Raw genomic sequence first — 17,869 nt, 5'->3', positions numbered from 1 at the left:
TCATTTGAAACGGAGGAGCCATAAATTAAAAAAGAAATGAAATGTGACGTGACCGTCAAAGTGTCAAAGTGAATCTTCATAACCTAAAAAAATATTATTTTTCAACTTCCCGCTCAATTTAATTGGATTCAATTATGGAAATAAGCAGTGACAGTGAGGAAGAGCAGAATGTTACTCCTACTAAAAAAAGAAAGCTGCATTATGAACAAAAGACTTACAATTATGGGAAAAAGACAAAAATTATTCCAGTTGGATTAAAAAAAGCAACAAAGGAGATTACTATTGTTATTGTAATGTCTGTAAGTGTGACTTGAAATGTGGCGGAGGTAAAAGAGTTTTGAAAAAGCATGCGGAATCTATTAAACATGAATAATATTAAAGGTTGGTGTGGGTGGTCTAAATCTACTTACTTTACTGGTGTGGTATTTTGTTTTGGTTTTAAATTATTTACTTGCTTTTCTAATAAAGTGTAAGAAAGAATTAGGTAATGTAAATATTCTGAATGTAAGTTTATTTAATCATCAGATGTGAAGGGTTATGGTTTCAGTTTCAGATTATTATTTTACAGCCACCATTTGTGTACGTCAGAATGGCGGGTGTATGAGTATAAAAATAGATTCAGTAATTATATTATAAATATACCTTTAATGTACTAGTTAGTACCTGTAAATAAATTCAATCTACCTCTTTAAAATCGGAGTTATTTACAATGATAAGTGAGTCGCCAACCTGATGTCACAATCGTTTGGTAAGAAATTTTATACTCATACACCCGCCATTCTGACATACAGCAGCATTTACACATGATAAATTCATAATAATTTCAGGTGCAGTACTTCAACCTACTATTACTTCAATGGTGCCTGGGTCTGCATCAAAGTCATTCACAGATAAAATTAAGTCTGGAGAAATAAAGATGGCATTTTTCGTAGCAGAGCACAATCTACCATTTCCCTTGAGTTTGTTTCGTTTCTTCTCAGGGATCAGTCAGTTAGGAAATGCCGGCCTCAGCGTTTTTAAAATGACGTGTAAAAGTGATGTAATGTCCAACTTGCAAAATAAACAATTTCATTTCATTTCATTTCATTTAGCTTAGCAGATGATCTAAAGGATCTTATACAATCAGTTGCCCAAGATTCAAAGCTCGCATCAGAATTAACTTTTGGAAGAACAAAGGCACATGCTATTGTTACAAATGTTACTGGTAAAGTAGCAGAAAACCAATTAATTGAAATATTACAAAAAAATAAGTTTTCACTAATAGTTGATGAGAGCACAGACAGATCATCAATTAAACATTTGGCACTTATTGTAGGAACTGCAGTTGATTTTCATGTTGAAGATAGTTTTCTATGTATAATACCAGTTGTTGATGGTACGGCTACAGCTTTATATAATGCTTGTACAAAACATTTTGAAGAGAAGAATATTATACAAGGAAAATATGGTTGGATTTGCAGCTGACGGAACCAATTCCATGTTTGGACAACATCATTCCTTGTCAAAATTGTTTGCAAAAGATATTCCGAATCTGTTTCTAATAAAATGTATATTCATTTTAATCGTAGTTTATGGCGAAAGGCAAAACACCTCGGGATGAATAAATCAAAACTGTCTATGATACATATCAAACTGTGCACGCAATTGGCACACTTGCCGCCAAACTTCTTAGAAGGGTGGCTATATATAATGGAGGAAAGTCCAAAAAGTGCTCAAGTCATAGTATTTACGGACTATTTTGTTAAAACGTGGCTTGAGCATTATGTTCTTTCCTCAACGTGGAATTTATACCAACAATTTGATAGAACGAACAATATGGTGGAGTCGTGGAATGCACGAATCAAAAAAATATTCCCGAACATCCTAACATTGCACAATTTCTGAGGGGAATACAAAAAGATGCCAACTACTACTACGGCCAAGTTAATGTCATGGGTGAGTTACGCATCACCAAAAGAAAACCAGAAACGGTAGAGTTCAACCGAAGAATAAAAAACATTGTTCAGGACCTACAAAGTAAAAAAAAATAAGTCGGCCATTGCCTAGAAAAATTAAGATTTTAATTTTGAGTTTCATCAAAATCTATTTAGTATTTATTGCGTTAAAGAGTTACAAACTTCCATAAAGACAATTATTTTTTACTCTGAACTCAGTACTGGCAAACGCCAATCTGGAGGGCAATATTTGCGATACAGGGACGTACTAAAGCGCCACCTAAGATCAGTTGGCTTATCGCCAACTTCATGGGAACAACTAGCGACCCAAAGACCTGAGTGGCGCAGAACTGTTCATAAGAGCGTACAGGATTTTGAACACCGGCGTCTTGAAGCCCTAGACGCTAAACACCAGCTCCAAAAATCCCGCCCTAAGCCCTCCTATAACTACACCTACAATGCGCACGGGCAACTCTACTGCGCTATTTGTGACCGCGTGTTCAAGGCAAAGTTTGGTTTCGCTAGTCATGTACGAGCCCATGAACAAAACCAAACTGCCGATATATGCCAGGGTGTCGCTGTCGACGGAAACGTCTAGGAGGACATCATCATTTTTGAAGTTGTGGTAAACATACAATCGTAAGTAAAGCCGGATTTACATTTGTCTGACGTGTTGTGTTCTGACGCATCAGAATGGTATCGGTTTCATACATTTAGTATGGTGAGATTTATATTTGTGTGTCGCTATCTGTTGTGATGGCTTCTGATGCGACGCGTCAGACGAGATTCCAATCGCATCAGAGGGGTGGGGGTAGGTGGGCGGGGGAGCGGCCGCCGTACGACGCATCAAACAATTGTGAACGCGACAGTATTGCGTTATGACGTGTCAGAGCTAGCCACGTGCGTTATTTAAGTATGGACGACTTGATAGAAATAGTACGACAATACAAAGTGATTCATGACACCAAATGTAAAGAATACAGGGACCAATCCATTAGAGCATCTGTTTGGGAGGAGATAGGAGAAAAAATTAAACAACCCCGTAAGTACTAGACTGCTTTATTTAATTAAACTGTGTTCTACCTTGTGTAATAGCTTGCATTTGCCATGGAACTTGCCCCTGGGGACTTACAAAATATGTTTTATACGCTTCACGAACTTGAATAGCTTCTTGAGATGGATTTCTATTTAAGGGTTCGATGTCTATTAAGCTAATACCGTCGCTCACCTCGCTTTCATCCATCAGTTTCTTGTGTTTCCTGTTTGTCTTGGGTGTTAAAAAGTTATGAAGGCAGCAGGCAGCAAGTACGATCTTGTCCGCCATGTTTGGTTGTACTTGTAAAGGTCCCTGAAACACTCTAAATCTAGCTCGTAATATTCCAAATGCATTCTCTACAGTACGGCGAGCACGTGATAACCGATAATTAAATATTTTATTTGGATTATTGTTAACTAATTTAGCTTTACTGTACGGTTTTAATAAATACGTTTTTAGTGGGAATGCCGCGTCTGCCACAATAGTGTAGGGTAAAGGTTCTGTATTTTGGTTTATAGGTTTATTCGGTGGCACATTCAATTGACTGCTTTCAAACATTTTTCCCATTAATGACTCTTGGTAAATGCCACCATCACTATTTCGGCCATGCGCTCCTACATCTACCATAATAAATCTGTAATGCGCAAAAAATGTATGGCATTAAGCATTTACAAAATGGGACCAAAGGCATATAGATGGCTAAGCAATGTATTTGTTTTACCTTCTCCAGTAACTCTTTCAAGAATGATATCGCGAGCTAATCTGAAACCTGGCATCAATGAAAATTTGTTTCAGCAACTAAAAAAAAGAATTAAAAAAATGAAAACGATGACAGACTGTGCACATTAGTCTTTGATGAGATGTCACTTTCTCCACACTTTGAATATAATAGCAAAAAAGATCGAATCTCAGGCGTTGTGAACTATCCTGGAGAATCCAAACAAAAAATTGCAGAACATTTGCTTGTTTTCATGATAAAAAAGAATTATAAACAGCCTGTGAGTTATTAATTTTGCTCAGGAAGCACACAGAAGGAAATATTGGCTACACAAATAAAGGCAATTATAAAAAAATTACAAGATATTGGATTTATTGTTTTACCCACTATATGTGACCAAGGCACGCCCAACTCAAGTGCTATTAACTACTTAATAGAAGAAACCCGAACAGATTATTTGAAAAAGAATAAATGCCTAAAATCGTCCGTAATTGAAATCCAAGGACAACAAGTGCTTCCCCTCTACGATGTGCCCCGCTTATTAAAGGGTATAGGAAATAATCTTCTTACGAAAAATTTAAGATTTGTTATTGTTGGTGATGAGAAAGTTGCGAAATGGGAGCACATTACTCAATTATATGAAAATAACCCGACCTATAAAGGATTGAAATTAATAATAAAAAACTTATCAGAAAACCACTGCAATAAAGATAAAATCCCCAAAATGAAAGTAAAATATGCTTCACAACTCTTCAGCCAGACTGTTGGGAAAACAATGGGTTATTTAGCGGGTAATTAAATATTATGGATTTATACCTATAATCAGAGACTGACCTCTTTGCTATTATGTAAGACTGCCTCGTTGGTCTAGTGGTCGCAAGCGCGGCTGCTGTGCTCGAGGTCTCGGGTTCGATTCCCGGGTCGGGCTGAAATCGCTTTGTGAGTTTTCTTAAACTTTCACAAAGCAGCCCGTAGTCTGGAAGTTGGTGATTGATTCACCCGTGTCGGTCCTGCGCCTGATCTCTTTCCGGTGGTGTCGGATTGCCGTCCCATCGGGCTATGAGAGTGAAGGAATAGAGAGTGCACCTACATGCATAGCGAGTTAAACTAGTTTTTAGTAATTTTGAATTTTTTATATATCCTGTGTTATGGGCCACCTTCGGCCTACCACCCCTACCACCTTCTAACTAAAATACTTATTTTTTTATCTTTCAGAAAATGGTGTTCTGGCAAAAGAATCCATGGACACTGCTGATTTTATTTTATTCATTGATGATTTATTTGATTCATTAAATGGAAGTCAGAAAAATTCAAATGTAAGGTCTGGTAAAGATTTACTTTGCAACGTAACTCCAAAATCTGGAACACAGATTTTGGTTAAAATCCAAAACAGTTTGTGAATATAAAGGGTAGGCACTGTATCATCAATCAATAATTTTATAAAGACAATTGATGGCATGGAACTTGTTAGAGACAAACTAATAAATGATTATAACATTAAATCCTTTCGGTGCAGACATTTGAACCAGGATCCGTTAGAAACCTTTTTTGGAAGTATACGTAGTCACGGGTTCAGAAACATTTCACCGTCATGTGCTGCTTTCGAACCTGCATTTGCGTCCCTTTTGGTGACGAACCTAAGTAGCAATTATTCATCAGGAGCTAATTGTGAAAATGATTTTTGTACAACCTTAGAATCATTTGAGGAATAATTAAAAAAAAAAAAGATGAAAAGCAATCAAATTGTGAGATTGATATGAATCAAGTCGCTTTCAGCTTTAAATCATATTCGCATACCACGTTGGGTTTGCAGTGACATGGCTGTCATAGCCCAAATACATGTATTTACAGATGCTTCAGAACGTGCCTATGGAGCATGTGTTTACATCAGATCTGTCAACAGACAAGGCAAAGTATGTGTCAGGTTACTAGCTTCTAAAAATAAAGTAGTGCTTTTAAAACCCGTGACAATTCCTAGGCTAGAGTTATGCGAAGCGTTATTAGTTATTATTAGGCACAAGACTTTGCACTAAAATTTTACAATCACTCACAATAGAATTTAATGAGTGTTATTACTGGACTGATTCAATGATCGTCCTAGGCTGGCTTAACACCACACCAAGCCGCTTAAAAACATTTGTACGTCATAGAATAGGTGAAATTCAAGACTCTACCTTGAATAACAGATGGAGTTATGTATTAAACGAAAATATAGATAACTTTGAAAATAACAAAGAAAATCCACGACTGATTGCTCAGCTCGAATATATGACGGGTTACCTGGTACGTAAATCCAAAAAAAAAACTGCAAAATTTGTAAGATATATTTGTATACAAACGATCCTGGTTCAAATAAATATATTTAAAAAAGATGTTAAGAAATAAAAGCCACATAAAAAATTTGAAAAATTACATGAAAACAATTTTATATTGTAATTCAAACACAAGCTTTATTAATTGTAAAAGACATAAAACAGAATTAATAGAGTTTTATACGGAGTTCTCTAGCAGATTCTTTGCTAATAATTGGGCAAGAATTACAAACCAGATTTTGAATGGTGTCAGTGGTGTCAAAGATGTAGATACAGCAGATTATGTACAAAATCTGGCAATATTTTATAATAAAAAAGGCAGGAACAAAAATAAAATTCAATTATTTTTAAATTATATATAAAGATAATGAAGTTACTGCAAAATATTTGAGGTAGAACTCAAAAGATCCTTTTCTTGGTTCCTGGTTGATGACGTATCCGACCATTACACGACTCGATATTGAAAAGAAATTACCTAAACGTCTCGTTGGTCGCCGCAGCGCCGTGGTGAATTAAAATTTAACATTGACAACACAAAATTCCAATGTGTTTTAAACTTTTTAAATGATACCTTTTTTTTAGACTTATTATCTGGAACAATACAAGCATCGAATTAATAAATCTTCCACAAAATTATTATTATTAAATTTTAGTGAAGTTACTAGCTTTTGCCCATGTCTTCTCCCGAGTTCATAAGATATACTTTGCCTATGTCATTCAGGACTAAAGCAGCTTTATATCGATGAAAAAATCCTACAAAAAAATATCAAACTATACTAACACTGGTATACTATACCATACAATATTTTTCCCGCGGTTTCGTTTGTGTTTTCGTTTTTGTGCGTGTTTGTCGCCCGTCAACTTCTAAACGACTTGATCGTTTTGGATGGAATTTTGTGTGTATATTTGAGTGCATGGTTTGTATAGGTGGAGCAAAAGTCAGGTTCTCATTTTTTTAGTTAATAAGTAGTAACTGGTTGGGTTAGATAAGTTGCAAAGAAAAATTAAACTCGTGATTGATCATTAAAAAAAAATAATCAATAGAAAATTAAAAAAAGAGAAAGAAAAAAGGAACATTAAGCGGGAATATCGTTTGTGATATGGTATGCGATACAAGACTGACATGGTGACTGGCATTGATGTATGTTTCATCAGGAAAATATATGTTGCGGTTTTGAGTTCTGTAATTTCTGATTTGTGTAAGGTATTTTTTCCGCCACACTGTAATATTAGGCTGCTCTATGAGGAGTAGTCTCTATGATTTGCATTTTTTGTAACGATAGCCCATTTTGTGTAAAAGCTGTCTTAAATATTCTCGTCCACAATTCAACATGCCATCTTGCCTCTAGCTTGATAGCAACTGAATTTTTCTTCTGATAACTTCAATGTCATAATCATCCACAACGTGTTTTTTCTTTATAACTTTTGTTTCTTTCGGCGATTTGAAACTTTAAACGGCTTGAATTTTCCATAGATAAATGACCCGCAGAAATTACACTATGCACGGTTCTTTTAGCCCCGTAGCCTCCGCAACAATTTTGGCAATATGTGCATCACTTTTGAATTTAAAGCTTTCTCTGTCTGCTTTTCTTTTCTGAAAATATTCTCAATCAGCAGCGATCAATTATTCAGTCTTGTATGTCAGACGTCACTCCTAGGTATAAATATACAAACGCCATGCGCCCGAGGCAAGCTAATAAATCTTTTCATTTTTAAACGGTTTTATTTATATAGAAAGTAGACCAACGGGTTTGTAGACAATTTTTTGTTGGTACGTTGAATATATCGTGTTATACGGACAGTAATCCAAAAGTGTCAAAACCATGGCGTTTTGCAAAATGATCGAAGAGGTAAACACGACAACCACACCACTAAAGATGAAACACTGATATCAGACATTAAAACCCTTATAGACTCAATATCAAGGCTTCCGTCACACTACACAAGGCAAACATCTTCTCGCGAATACATAGACGGGGGCAAAACTATTACAGATCTCTTCAATGACTTCAAGGTAGTGCAAGAGTAGAACAGTAAGCCCTATGGTAAGTATTGCATGTTTTACCGTTTACTAAGGCATATAATATTTCATTTTTTTGTCCGCGAAAAGATCAATGCGATCTTTGTTTACAGTATACAAATGCAAACGCTACAAGTCGTAATGACTATTGACTATATTCAAATCAGATGCTAAAACTGGCGACTATCATGGAGATATGAACGGGCCTACTTTTTATAAGTGAGGAGATGAAAAGTTAAAACATAAGTTGCTGCCAAATTCTGTTGTTGTAATGGACAACGCGTCTTACCATAGCGTTCAGGTCGAGAAGAAGCCAACTATATCAAGCCTCAAAAAAGAAATGTAAGACTGGTTGCTACCGCCAGAATGTAGAATTTTCAGGAACCATGACAAAGGCCCAACTGCTACTTCTTATCACAAGTACGCAAAAAGAACCCGTGTATAGAATCGACGAACTCCTGAAAGCCCGTGGACACACTGTTCTGCGTTTAGCACCATACCATCCAGATTTAAATCCAATTGAGTTGGTCGGGGCTAATGTCCAAAATAACATAGTCCAAAACTATATCAACTCTTCTCTAGATGAAAACATGATTATATTGGATAAATTGTTTTCGGGATTCACGGCAGAAAAATGGCAGAAATGCGATGATCATGTCCAGAAAAATGAAAATGATTACTGTAATCGCGATTTTAGGTTCGATAATATTATCGATTCATTCATAATAAATTTGCAAGACTCTGATTCAAGTTCCAATGGCGATACGGACGATGAAGATGATGACAAAATGGAAGATGAAGTTGAAACAGAATCTATGTCGGAATAACTTTACTTCTTGTACTATCTACATAATATATCTATTTGTTTGTAATTACAGTAAATTTTTAATAAAACAAATCCTGATTTGAATTTTAACTTTAGTTCTCATTCATCAACTGCCTAGGTATTTTAGTACAATATCGAGCATAATGTAGATTCCGACCACCGTACAGCCACAAGTCTTGCCTTAGAAATGAAAACTGATATCGTTCGATTTGTCTGACGTATATTGATCTCATGTGAACTTATGCTCTTATTTCCTTGGCTCCCACCTCGCCTTGCATAGCTCAGGCCATACTTTAGTACGTATTACAACTTATAATGTATTACGTCATTGAGTTATAATTTATAACTCAAGTAAATTCAACTCAATTCAAATTAATTATTAATTTTAGCTTTTTTTACCACCACAGACGGTGTTATAGGGACTAGGGACAAATGTCCAAAGCAAGTTTACCTAGTTTGGTTATAAAGTGCGTTTCATCAAATAGTTCCTTTGCCGTCATGTTGGCATTCCTGTCTGTGAATAACGTAAACACGGTAGACACGCTCTGCGAGTTTACATAAGTTTTATTGTGATTTCGTGAGAAAATCATGCCGAAAACATTAAAGAGTGGTGAGAGAATAATGGTGTTAAAAGTGAAAGAGTTTTGTGAACGTGAAAAACGTAACGAGGCCCCAATAATTCCATTAAGATGTGTACAAGCTCGGGTCGCCGCCATTACAGGTTAGTGAAATAGGGTTACCAGCGTCAGTTTAATTCCCTTATCGTTTATGACGTAGTTACCTTTATTTACATTACATTTTGTTACATTTACAAAACACATTTATCATTTCGTGCTGAATAAAGATTATTTTTAGCCAACTTCAAGAAAAGGAGTTTTGTCAATTCGACCGTTTGTTCACGGATAAATTCGTCGTTTATGAACCGCTTTTGATGATTTTTTTTGTTAGAACGAAGACATACCAGCGATATCACATATTATATTATTATTAATAAATCATTTAATTTTGTTTTAGGTATATCTGAAAAAACAGTGTCTAAGGAAGGTAAAGAGGCAGCTTCAACATCGAAAAAAGTAACAACACCGCGCAAAAGTGGTCTTCGACGAAAAACTCATGAACTAGATGATTTCGAACGATGTGCTATAAGGCATAAAATACACGAATTTTATTCTGTAAGAAAGGAATTACCATCATTGGCGAAATTGTTACATGAAATGCGAAAGGAGATAAACTATAAAGGTAGTCGCACCACTTTGTGGAGAATTATAAAAGGAATGGGATTTTATTTTAAAAAATGTAAATCAAAAAGAAAGGTTTTGATGGAGACATATGACATTGTCGCATGGCGCCATCGCTACCTGGAGGAATTAAGAAATAATCGTCTTGGAACTCAGCGGCCAGTCGTGTATTTAGACGAAACATATATACACGCCACATATTGCGCTGGAAAATGTTGGCAAAGCGAAACTGAAGAAGGTGTTTTATCTTCTGATTCCAAAGGACCACGATGGATCATTGTTCATGCAGGTGGCACCATGGGCTTCATATCAAATGCTCAACTGATTTTCAGATCTCAATCGAAATCAGCGGATTATCACGATGAAATGAATAAAGTTAATTTTAATAAGTGGCTTAAAGAAAAATTAATACCAAATCTACATACCTCCACAGTCCATTGTGGTTATGGATAATGCATCCAACCATTCTGTGCAGATTGATAAGGCACCTACAATGTCAAGTACAAAGTCAGAAATGCAATCTTGGATATCAAAAAAAGGACTTTCTTATTTGCCGACGATGGTAAGGGCACAGTTGTTTGAAATTATTAAAGAACACAAACAGCCACCTGTATATGAAGCAGATATGATGTTGGAAGAGAATGGTCATAAAGTGGTAAGGCTTCCACCTTACCATTGTGACCTAAACCCCATCGAACTCATATGGAGCGTATTAAAAAGAAGGATAGCTGAAAAAAACGTGGGTCAACAATTAAACATTATCTCCCCTAATTTAAGGTAGCACAGTAAGTGTAATGAGGCAACACTAATTTGCATTAGTGCCAACATGACGGCATAGGAACTATTTGATGAAACGCACTCTAGAACGACGAAGCAGGTGTCAGTGTGGTAGAATGGCACGCCCTTACAATGACTAATCGTCCATGTCCTTTCATCTTTGTAGAAATGATGTGGCGCCCAACGTGGGGCCTAAAGAGGAGAAATACTTAAGGCCACGACCCACTCGTAAACCAGAACGGTTTGAAAGTTCGACAAGTGATTCTAGAAAAATGGCCGTCTACATATCCGGCAATCACCAATGGCACACGGGAACGAAGCAGTTTTGCCCAATGTCCAATTTGGAGGTCTAAAGGCGGATGTGGAAACCTTTATAGCAGCGGTATCAGTGTTTAAACAGGTCGAAAAGATTTCGAATGCCGAAGCGCTTGCGGGGCTACCGTTGGTACTAACAGATGATGCAGCTACACTCAGCGGCACGGAATCTGGCCCAAGCACATTTTGGCCTTATAACCATTATTTAAATGAAAAATCAGAATTTTTACTTTAAAATTGTTTAATTTACTCATTTTCCAATAGAAAATGACTAACAGACAACAGAATTATGAGGATTTTCATTAAGTTTAATTGAGTTAGAAAACAGAGTCCTTTACCGCAATAATCACCATAAACTTTTAAATTCAACATCTTTAACAAAACAGAAAGTTATCGAATTTTAATAATGGATGTTTCTTCCTCTTGATCTGATGAATGCTTGCATACGATCTGGCATGCTCTGGATCGTGTTTTTTATCTCCACCTGGGAGATCTCCTCCCAGGCAGCTACCAGCGCGGTTTTCAATTCACTGAAAGTCCGTGGTGGGTTACGACTTGCTTGGACCTGTCTTTTAAGCATGTTCCAGACATGTTCTACAGGATTTATGACTGGGTTTCTTGCAGGCCAGTCCAATTTTAGAATACCGACCTCGAACAAGTAATCGGTTACTCAAAGAGCTGCGTGAGGTCGAGCATGGTCCTGCATTATACGAAATTCTTCACTTCCTATGAATCCCTGACCGGGTAAAACATGATTTAGAAGGATCTCTTCAATATACCGCACTGTTGTCAGACGACTTTCGACAGCCAATAATTCAGTACGGGCTTCTGAACTTCTGCCTCGACAAACCAAGATGGACCCACCATGAAAACCGACTGTTTGCTTGGTAGTGGCGGGAAGAAACCATTGTCCGCGCTTTCCCCATCCACGTTCACGGCCGTCTGGAGCTCTTAGGACGACTCTGCATTCATCGGTCCATAAAATTTTACTCCATTAGTCATGCGTCCAATTTGCATGTTCTCTTGCAAACCTAAGTCTGGCTACGCGATGGTGCGGGAGGAGTTCCGGGCCTCGAGTTGGTCTTTGAGCACGCACATCCCGTTCCTCTATCCTTCTTCTTATTGTGCACTTACGGACGTTGACTTCTCTTGCTGTTTGCAAAGGCTGGCGTATCTCTAACGCAGTGAGAAACCGATTTTTCATTTTTGCACGTACGATAAATCGGTCGTCGTGCTCCGACGAACACCTTACACCCCACTTTCTGGTCTTCTTGTGTAAAAGCCAGTCTGGTCATGCATTTTCTATGCATATCTTTCACTTATACGCGGTGCACTTAAAGTTTCAACCATCTTCCACTGCGTACGCCCTTGACGTCTTAGCAACACTGCTTGAGCAACTTGAGCTGCAGTAAGGGTAATTTTCAGATCAAATTGTGAAAAAAGAGAAACAAAATACGATCATAATCATTAATTTTTTTTGGAACGTGCTTAGTACTTCGGCAATTTCTATCTGAATTTAAACTTAACTTTCTGCTTTGTGTTCCAACAACGGAATCTGCTTCTAGTGTTATAAAAGTTAAACAGACACACATTTTTCTTTATTTTAATTAAGGAATACGAAAGGACAGACAATATGTCATATGAAATTAGAATTTACAACAGCTATCTGGGCTGATATCTACTTGTGTTTGTTTGGGCCAAATTCCGTGCCGCTGAGTGTATTTGGTGGCAAGGAGTCAAGTGTGAAGTGAAGAGCTAGGATACCTTCAAAAAACGGTTGCGCCATACTTTTACCCCAAAGAAGCCGGATTACGTCTTGTACCAAGAGATTGTATGTGGTAAACAGGACGAATGGGCGTCACTGGAGGAGGCCTTCACCCAACTTGGGGTTCCAGAAGATTAAAAATATATACTTAGGAATTAAATCAATAAACAAATAGAAAAAGATATACTAAATATATATAAATATACTAACATAGATTAAGCTATGAGAACTAACACTAATAGATCTAATGTTTTGAGAAGAAGTGTAAACCTTTAATTATCTACTGGAAATAAAAGGCTTTTTTATTTATTTTATTTTATTTAAACAGGACGATCAGACCCCCACCGAACTTTTTGTTGCTAGGAAGCGGGCGCTTCTGGCAGAGATATCCGAAAAGCATACCATAGCGCAAGAAATTAGCCTAATTTTCGTACAATTCGTTTCGCTGTTAGAGAGAAGATCAGCCGAGAGTCAATAAAGACCTTTGGCGAATTCTTGAAAAGGGCGACGGAGATTGAGAGCACATTAACAGAGAAGAAAAATTTAAACAGAGACTTAAACAACCATATAAAACAGACGCAGCACAGAGTAAACCACAAAAAAATAAATTAAAAAATAATAAGGTTCGTTGCGGTTATCGTCGAAAAAATGTAAAATTGGTGTACCTAAGCATAAAAAAAAACAAAATGTCGCTACTAAGACTGAAACGGTTGACTGTAAAAACCCAGAGTGGCGACACGCCGAAGTTCGCCTGTTATGGTTGTGGGGAGCCAGGGGTAATCCGAATTCGTTGCCCTAAATGTCAAAAGAAGCAGTCTCTAACAGCAGTAGATTTTTGCTTCTGTGCAACTAACATGACTGTTGATGTTCGGCCACGCCCCGCAGTACCCGTCAATATAGGAGGTATGAATGGCATAGCATACATTGACACATGCGCCAAGTCAAGCATTGCCTCCTACCAGCTGTACAAGCTACTTGAGCGGAACGGCGTGAGCTTTGAGAAAGAAGTGATGTACGTAACGCTTGCCGATGGAGTACCCAAACAACGGAGGACGTCTGTTACTCTTTATGGCCAAGTCATATTGACATCTTTCGTGGTGTTTCCAGATGCCAGGACAAATAGAACGCTGCTTGGAGTAGGATTTATTGAAGAGGCTATGTTGGCCTTGAACCTACCTCAGCGGACTTGTAGCTTCGTCGATGAACCACGAAAGGAATATGACCTATATCCATAGAGGAACCGATGGACATAGCGGGTGTACTATCAAGCGTGTGCTTACCGGACATGGAGTCCTCGTTGATGAGCACACCAAGTTGCTTACAGTCGCCAATAGATATGGCGGAAGTCGACACAAACCAGGAACCACCTCCTCATATGTGCCGTATACGTACCTCCTCATAACTTTTTTTTTCTCTGGCCGGCACTTTCAGTTTTGGGTACGAAATGAATGATGTCCTTTGGTGGCCATCTTTCCAAATCCGCATTCAACACCAACTCTCGTAGCAGATAATCTTTTATTGAATCTTATTTTTGTGACATATATCTACTACACTATACACATATACTATACATAAACTCACGTAACTCAAAAAGTGGCCGAAAAGAAAAAAGGATCTAAATATGTCCCATTAATAGAGAATAGTGATAGTGAAGTTGAAAATACACCATGTTTGTTTTGTAATGGTTGTTATTTGGAGTCAAAAGAAGGCTGTGCTGCCTGTTCTGCATGTGGCAAATGGGCTCACTGTAGCTATGCTGGTATAGATGATGAAGATGAAGATGCAACATTTACTTGCGAATTTTGTCAGCAAAAAAAAATTGGATTGATGGGGAGATCTCTCCTTTTCTACTTTTCGTCAATTTTCTATTTAATTATTTAACATATGTTCCTAATTAGAATTAGTTACGGAAAATGTTAGTTTTATTGAGATTCAATCGTTAAGCACCCCGTCTTACTCCCCTCTCACCTAATTGCGCTAATCAGGGTGGTTTGACAGTGCCATTTTTGAAAATTATTTCGAAACAATAATCCTCTCGTGGGCCAAAAATATTGTAGGGACTAAAGTGGTAATCTGCGACAACTTGTCTAGTCATTTGAGCGTTAAAGTAGTAGAATTATGCGACCAAAATAATATCTTTGTTTTTATTTTTCCAAGATCAACACACCTGACCCAGCCACTAGTATATAGTAGTATTCTTTTCGGGCCGTTAATGAAAGGCTGGCGTAAAATCTTGTACCAGTAAGCTCCGTAATCCAAATCAAACAACGTTGAATAAAAACACAGGGAGAATTTGTTACGTTGACTTACTGTCACTCCTGCGTGATTATATTGCCGTCACAGCAATATTATTACGCAGGTGTTGGTAACAGAGACATATACTTACGTAAACATAGAAAATTCTTCAAGATTTGCGTCGACTATAAATAAAACCATTTTTTGCTTACCAACAACCACTACTTTATCAAAAACTACCTTATCAAACTAATAAATGATACAAGTTTCAACGTTTGCTTTTTTATTTACTATCCACTTTTACCTAAAACTGTTCTCTGTGGAAATAAATTAACATTTTTACTATATGCGCCAACCCTAGCATTTTTAAATGGCGAATTTCGGATTGTATGAAAAAGTGAAAAAAATTAAGGGTAACATTGCACAGTCCTTTTTCTCAAGAAGTTTTGTAAAAGTCGTTAACTAAAGTAAACGCAATATTTACCAACATTCTTGTACTGATTTTACGTCATTTCCGTACGCGTTAAAATGGCGTCGAAAATGAATGTGAGCAAAGTTGGCTAAAAGTCCAGATAACATTGCCCGTAAACAAAATCAACCGAATTTAAAATTAAATGTTCAAAAATAGTGTATTTAGCTATACTAAGGTTAGTTTAAGGTGTTACAGTTAACAAACTCATGTTTCTATAGAATAATTGTAATAAAAATTGAAATTATTTGAAAAAAGTGGGCAATGATGGCATGTATGACGGTAATTATTTTATTATTTTCTCCTTTTTCTTCAGATCAAAAGATCCCCTCGTGAAGGTATGGGAAAAATTGAAATCCGAAAGTAAGCTGTACTTTCAGACGACAAGGAGTACAACAGCAACGGGTGGAGGACCATTTGATATAAAATGCGATCCTGTCCTCGAACAAGTGTGTGTGCACTGCTTGGTGAGGATTCCGACTCAATCACTCAAGAGTCCTGAACACCAATTATGCCTCTACATCCGTCGAGTCAGCGTCTCGTTACCCAGAAAGAGAAATAATACCATCAACTTCGGAGGTAACATCTACGCGGAGGAACCATCTATTTTGGAGATACTATCTATTTCGGAGGTACCATCTATTCCAAAGGTGCCATCTACTTCAGAAGTGAGTACTGTGGAATGCTAGTACGATTACAGTTACTGTAGTTACTGACTGCATTAAAATTTGGTATTTCTATGTAAGGTTATTTGTTTTTTAATTGAATGTTGAACATTGTCAGTCAGCTGCTGTGGCTCGTGCCTTGTGTTTGCCCAATATCCGTAATATTCACAAATTAAATAGTCAATTTAAAAGTACATATTTATAACATTAATTATCATGTCCATATAGTTACTACTCATGATAATATCGACTTAAAATAGTTCTGTACATCTCTATACAATGTGTCCCGGGAATAAGTGACCGCCCGAAATTTTTTGAATATTTGTACAAAATTAAGGATAATTTCATTTATATTTTTGAAAAAAAACATTAAAAAAAAATTATTGTCAGGCCTGTTAATAACAGGCTTTGCTCTTTTTTTTTCAAATTTCAACTGACTGTATTTTTGCATTTGTTTGAAATAGCAGCAAACATTGTTGTGAGCTATTGTAGGAAATATCATGTAGTTTATTAATAAATTAAAAGAAAGTGATATTAAGGGGGCATTTATTGGACTTATTTTGAAAAAACTGAAAAAAAGGCGTTATTTTCTTTGAATTTTTATTTTCTTTTTTTTCTAATAAATGTTTTATTACGTTTTTGTTATGTTTGATAATTTTAATTGATAAACTATGATGTCGGCTAGTCAATAAAGAAAAAAGAATTAAAAAAGATGTAAAACTTAGGAAATATCTTAAAAACTGCAGCACGTCACAGTATTTACTAAAAATCATTAAAAAAAAACCAAAGGCGGTAAGTCCCAAATATAAAGGAAATTATCCTTAATTTTGTTCAAATATTCAAAAAATTTCGGGCGGTCACTTATCCCCGGGACACATTGTATATTAATCAAAGTCAGGTTAGTTACAACTCTTATAACTCAAGATTAAGATAAATGCCAGTATGATCACAAATATTTATTTCAGTATGTAAGTAAACCAAAGACACCATTGTCGTTGAGAAGGCGACCACAAATATCTCAAACAAATGAAAAGACGGAAGCAGCATGGTGCTCATATTAACAAAAAAATAAAAAGCGTGTAAAAAGAACACAATGAAGACCTAAAAAGGCAACTTCTAGAGGATGAAATTGATTTTAAAAGAAAATTGTACGAAGTACAACTGCAAACAGCAGCAAAGGGTCTAGAAATAAAACAAATAATAATTGATCAAATGAAAGGTTATTAATCTTTATTTCTAGTTATTGACTTTCAAAATATTGTGTAATTAAACTCTTTTGAAAGCCATATACATATATAGTCAGAACTGTGTTGGAAAAAATAAGAAGAAATTGTTTGAAACAGCAAGTAAGCGAAACACAATACATTATAGATGAAATGATGATAGCGTATAAAGGGATAAAAGCTGGAAAACGTATACAATACATGAAAGACAAACCTATCAAGTGGGGCTTTAAAAACTATGCGAGGGCCGGTGTTTCTGGCATCATCTATGACTTTTTGCTTTACGCAGGTGAAGATACCTTTCGCTATCACACATTTTCTAAAGAAGAAGAATCT

General features: G+C 36.5%; 2 protein-coding genes across 2 annotated transcripts; both read left to right on the top strand.

Annotated features, from left to right (window-relative positions):
• Positions 1-8,406: 8,406 nt before the first annotated feature.
• LOC135118562 (uncharacterized) lies at positions 8,407-8,847 on the top strand. Its single transcript, XM_064040935.1, has one exon. The coding sequence runs from the start codon at positions 8,407-8,409 to the stop codon at positions 8,845-8,847; it is 441 nt and encodes a 146-aa protein (XP_063897005.1).
• A 289-nt stretch (positions 8,848-9,136) lies between these two features.
• Positions 9,137-11,308, top strand: LOC126055535 (uncharacterized). The gene is made up of 2 exons (XM_049845047.2): positions 9,137-9,567; positions 9,861-11,308. The coding sequence occupies exons 1-2, from the start codon at positions 9,435-9,437 to the stop codon at positions 10,535-10,537; spliced, it is 810 nt and encodes a 269-aa protein (XP_049701004.2). The 5' UTR covers positions 9,137-9,434; the 3' UTR covers positions 10,538-11,308.
• Positions 11,309-17,869: the final 6,561 nt, after the last annotated feature.

The sequence above is a fragment of the Helicoverpa armigera genome, chromosome 23 (genome assembly GCF_030705265.1).
Source record: "Helicoverpa armigera isolate CAAS_96S chromosome 23, ASM3070526v1, whole genome shotgun sequence".
Taxonomy (NCBI): domain Eukaryota; kingdom Metazoa; phylum Arthropoda; class Insecta; order Lepidoptera; family Noctuidae; genus Helicoverpa; species Helicoverpa armigera.
Note: the sequence above shows the minus strand (reverse complement) of the source record. Positions and strands in the feature narration are given on the sequence as shown.

What these genes read in the sequence shown, in the direction of transcription:
- LOC126055535 (XM_049845047.2), top strand. Translation starts at nt 9,435, where the DNA reads ATGCCGAAAACATTAAAGAGTGGTGAGAGAATAATGGTGTTAAAAGTG. An exon ending in TCGGGTCGCCGCCATTACAG is followed by an intron (nt 9,568 to 9,860) that starts GTTAGTGAAATA and finishes ATTTTGTTTTAG; the next exon opens with GTATATCTGAAAAAACAGTG.
- LOC135118562 (XM_064040935.1), top strand. Translation starts at nt 8,407, where the DNA reads ATGACAAAGGCCCAACTGCTACTTCTTATCACAAGTACGCAAAAAGAA.